The sequence below is a fragment of the Aplysia californica genome, unplaced genomic scaffold (genome assembly GCF_000002075.1).
Source record: "Aplysia californica isolate F4 #8 unplaced genomic scaffold, AplCal3.0 scaffold00053, whole genome shotgun sequence".
In the NCBI taxonomy this organism is placed as follows: Eukaryota; Metazoa; Mollusca; class Gastropoda; order Aplysiida; family Aplysiidae; genus Aplysia; species Aplysia californica.
The window spans coordinates 321,045-325,559 of record NW_004797323.1 but is presented as its reverse complement, the minus strand read 5'-3'; the positions used below and the strand labels follow the sequence as shown (position 1 = coordinate 325,559).

Here is a 4,515-nt window from a genome sequence, read left to right as displayed (position 1 = left end):
ACTAACTGATTTAAGGGGATGTTTTCTTCCCAAGCTACCCCACACATCTAATTGCCTCTACTCCTCAAGACAACAATTAGAACAGACATGCAGCTATTACCGAATGGCATCATGCAGAAGAGTTAACGCTCAGATGCTACTGGATCGCTAACAACAACAACAACATTCCCATGATCTGACTACAAAAGTGCGGGCAGCTGGAGGGTGGCTCTCGCAGGTACTACTTCTTTACTTTTCTCTTCCTCTGTTCTTTCTATCTGCCTGTCTGTCTTTCTGTCTTACTTTTCCTACACTAAAAGTCGAATGACCATTATTGTGTTGATGTGCTTTTTTAGTTTAGTTTTAGAAGAGGTTTTACGGCGCTCGCAACTGCATAAAGTCATATGAGCGCCAGAAGATTAGAGGTGTTACAAGAGAGTAACAAACACAAAAAGAAGAAGGGGAGATAAGGACGATAGATGTTCGATAGGTGATGTGCTTTTCTTTAATCAAACAAATCAAGACCACAAAAATAGCTCCAGAGAAGTTTTCCCTGAATAACATAAAGGCAACATTTACAATACATGTGATTCCTTCTAGAGTGAAGATAGTTTTTTCTTTTCCATTAGAAAATATAACTCATATACATATATATATATATATATATATATATTATATATATATATATATATATATATATATATATATATATATATATATAATATGTTGATTTTACAAACATAGTTTTAATGGTGACCTTCACCCAGTGCCTTTTTTTTCTTCAGTTTTTAGTTACCTATTTAAACAGTAACTTAACAAAAATGTGAGTTTCTGTTAGGTTGGCAAATTTTTTGCTGGAACAGCCCTACAATAGGCCTACGCATGCATATAATTATAATAGATCTCCATGATGTCCGAAAACCTTCGAGGAAATAAAGATGAAAACTTCCTTGATCATCTGAGAACCTTCTCTAAAAAAATAATAAAATAAAAGATCAAAGCTTCCTTGGTTACCTGAAATCCTTGACCTTCGTCCTGATCATTGACTCAACAACCGTCATGTTATCAGAGTCGAGAGCTGCCACAAAGAGCTTTGTGAACTCATTCACATCGTCGCCGGCACTGCCAAACTCCATGACTCCTCTCTATAGAGGGCAAAGGAAAAATAAAAAGGCCTACTTAATTTTCAATGGAATACTTAAAGGTCAAATTCAACAGGCTACCTTCCAGTAAACAGCAACATGGATGAAATGAACAATAATTGTGTCACAACAAAGTGGAATCACGAGCTTGTTTATTGGTATCACTCTTTAAAGCTAAATTCGTTTGCCTTGATTTTCATTCCCATCTGTCCTGAATAGAATAATAATAATAATAATAATAATAATAATAATAATAATAATAAAATTGCTTTTATATAGCGCATATCCATGTTCAAGAGCATGCTCTATGCGCTTTACAACCATTATTACCCTAGCAGACCCTCTAAGAACACTCAGAAACATTCTCAGCTTCCGAGGAAGCATACAGTGCAAGCTGCGGATTTCACGCGCTCCACTATCAAACTGACAAGATCTTTCACTGTCTATAGCCGGGTACCCATTTCCACCTGGGTGAAGTGAGGAAAATTTGTGCAAAGTACCTTTCCCAAGGACACAACGTCGGGCCCCTGACGGGATTCGAACCCACGACCTTACGGTTGCAAGTCCGAGAGCCTAACCACTAGGCCACCTACGCCACATGTAAGGCCTAGATGTTGAGCTATAGGAATATTTTCTAAAATCTAAATGGTAATTAAAGGATGTGGAGGTTACTTCGTTTCAGTTTCAGAGGTAAAATTAGTGAGAAAATGGATGCAAAAGTTTGGTAACTTCCATAGCTTGAGAGTCTTTGGAAATTGAGAATGTGTACATTTGTGTGCCTTTCATCAAATTATTTAATTAGTAAAATCTTGAAAGAAATGTATTTATAAATGGACGCATAAAAGGTGTTGAAAAGAGATTATAAAAGTTGCCAAACCGGCAGAAAATTATGCCAGTTTCTTCAACTTAACTTATTTTGATAAAAGCGCCCGATTTCACCACGATGCCTCACAATTTTATTCTTGAAATTACATTTTTAAAACTCTAAAATTAATTTATTATCAACATGCCCATTTAGTTGCTGGTCTGCAGTGTACAGAGCCAGCTGCGCTAGTCTCATGCCAACCAAAAACACACCAACAACAGTTTTAAATGATCCACAGATCTAGAATCTTCTTGTTTACATAAGATCCAGGCTTTGGACTTGATGTTCACCATGGCCTATCCGCAGTGGATTCCACGACTGATTTTACTTTATATATTGTATAATTATGATTATAGGCTAATCTATCTATTTTTGATTGCTGCCTCACACTAACCATATAACTTGATTTAAGAATAAAAGCCATTTGAAAAGCAAAGACACTTGAAAGAATAGAATGCATTCTTATCATTGGCATTGGTATTTCATCGTGATCCATTTAAGTTTGGGGAGGGGCTGATGCTCCACAGCATCGTGTTCGTCACTGTTTGAGTCCAAATAGTCACAGTCAGGGTTGTCAGATTCGAGCCAAATCCCAGAAATTTGGCTCTTTCGGACCGGGTCTGGCCCAGAGAATTTCATTTGGCTCTCTTTCCCTTTTTTGGCTGCAAACTCCAAATGTTCAAGAAGAAAGGGAAAGAAGAGGCAAGAAAAAAAGGAAAAAAATGAAAGTGAAGAAAAGAGCTTGTATTGCTTAAAATTGTTAACACGATTTACGCTCTCTCGTCCATTTGGTCTGAATAATTTACAACGGTAACCCTTCTACCGTCGTGCAAGAGCATTTATTGTCTTGTGTTTGTGTCTCGTTACGTTTGCACATTCTCTCTGTTCCTTGAACCATAATTTATGGTGTGCAGGCAGAGAGGCCTGCCATCGCAAGTGTGTAAACAACGAATGGTCCAGCCAGTGGTCGGTCCCACATCCCACTCATAACATCGGTCCCACATCCCGCTCAGTAACGTCGGTCCCACATCCCGCTCAGTAACGTCGGTAGTGAGCCTTTTTTTTTTTACTTACAGGAAAGGCGAAAAATGTGTTTACATAAATTATTATTCATTCCCAACCACATGCGGTAAGCCACCAAGGGCCTAGGTGATCTTATCGGCCTGCGAGAGGTCAGGGGGGAGTTCTCTTCTCTCACCTCATGCCCACACCAGGGTGGGAGCTATTCTCATCCGGGGGGGGGGGGGGAGGGGGGGGTGAGAATAGCAAGACATGGGTAATGAGAATAAAGGTCCAGTGGCCTTTTTTTTTAACCCAGGGGGGGCTTCTGAAACCCCCCATTCTAGATCTAGAAATCTAGATCTACTGTAATATAGCTCGATTTTTCAGAAAATCAAATATTTCTAAAACTATTAATTTGCCATGGTATTGAAGTTTGTGTTAGTTCAGCACATCAATTTTAGAACATGGACTGGTAGTTCTGAGACGGGAGGGAAAGTAAAAGAATACCCTGGCCTAGTTAATAAGAGTACTTTAGATCTAGACTAGATCTAATCTAGTCTTATAATTATGAGGGACATCAGAAGGTAAGGATTACCTATATTGAGTGATCAGTCAAGTGCAGTCACAGCTCACAAAGTCAAAGTATCTAGATCTAGAATCTAGATCTAGATCTAGAAGTAGAAGTAGAAGGGAATCTTCTAAGTCTAAACTAAATAAACCTCCTTATTATCACCTCTATAAATACACACTCTTGATTTCCTTTGTCCAGTGAAGGTGGTTGATTTCCAAGTTCAGCCACACTAAGACCAAAGAAGAAAAACTAAAATGTAAGGCCTACACTGCTACACAAAGTCAAAGCTTTAGACTTTAGACGAGACGAGGCTGATTTGAATTCATTTTCATATTTTCTCGTTCACATTAACTATCAACACAGACTTCAACTAGAGTCTAGGGCCTAAGCATATTTAGAGCCACCACCTCGATTGGTTAGTTATTGGGTCAAACGCAAGGATGCGTGAAATGCTAAACTACGCACTCAATAAATAACCCACATTCAAGCAGTAGATGTAGGCCTCGCCACACGCTATATCGCACAGTGCCTAGTCTTGAAGTATGTTTACAAACAGAACGTCATCGCCTGGGATAAAGAAAGACTTCTTTGGGTTCTCGCGTCTCAGCTGTTTCCGGTATAGTTTTGACAAGTTGTTGATATTCCCAGACTATTGGGAATAGCCGTATGAACCTGGGTAGCTTCGATATTCCCAAATTGATCAGATAAGCTCAGATAATTTGTTTTAATATTCACAAGCTTATCGAGTCGATTGAAAACCAGCAGGCACAACATGTACTTCCAATTACTTCAGAAAAGAGAAGGTGTTGGGAAAAGACAGCATGGGGCCTAATGAAAACAAAATAACAAAGATCTATATTTAAATACAAATTGTTCGGATCTCTTTTGGACTAGGCAGGATACATACGATTTTGAATGAACACTAAAGTCCGCAATAAAGGCCTTATTCAGCATTA

The 4,515-nt window shown here is 38.6% G+C and overlaps 1 protein-coding gene across 1 annotated transcript in view; it reads right to left on the bottom strand.

Moving 5' to 3' along the window:
- Window positions 1-4,232, bottom strand: part of LOC101857775 (ankyrin repeat, PH and SEC7 domain containing protein secG) — a gene marked incomplete in the record, with an annotated part of 18,453 nt that extends 14,221 nt beyond the window's left edge. The window contains 2 exon segments of the mRNA XM_005092821.3: window positions 994-1,124; window positions 4,041-4,232. Coding sequence (XP_005092878.2) covers window positions 994-1,115 — 122 coding nt within the window.
- Between the last annotated feature and the right edge of the window lie 283 nt (window positions 4,233-4,515).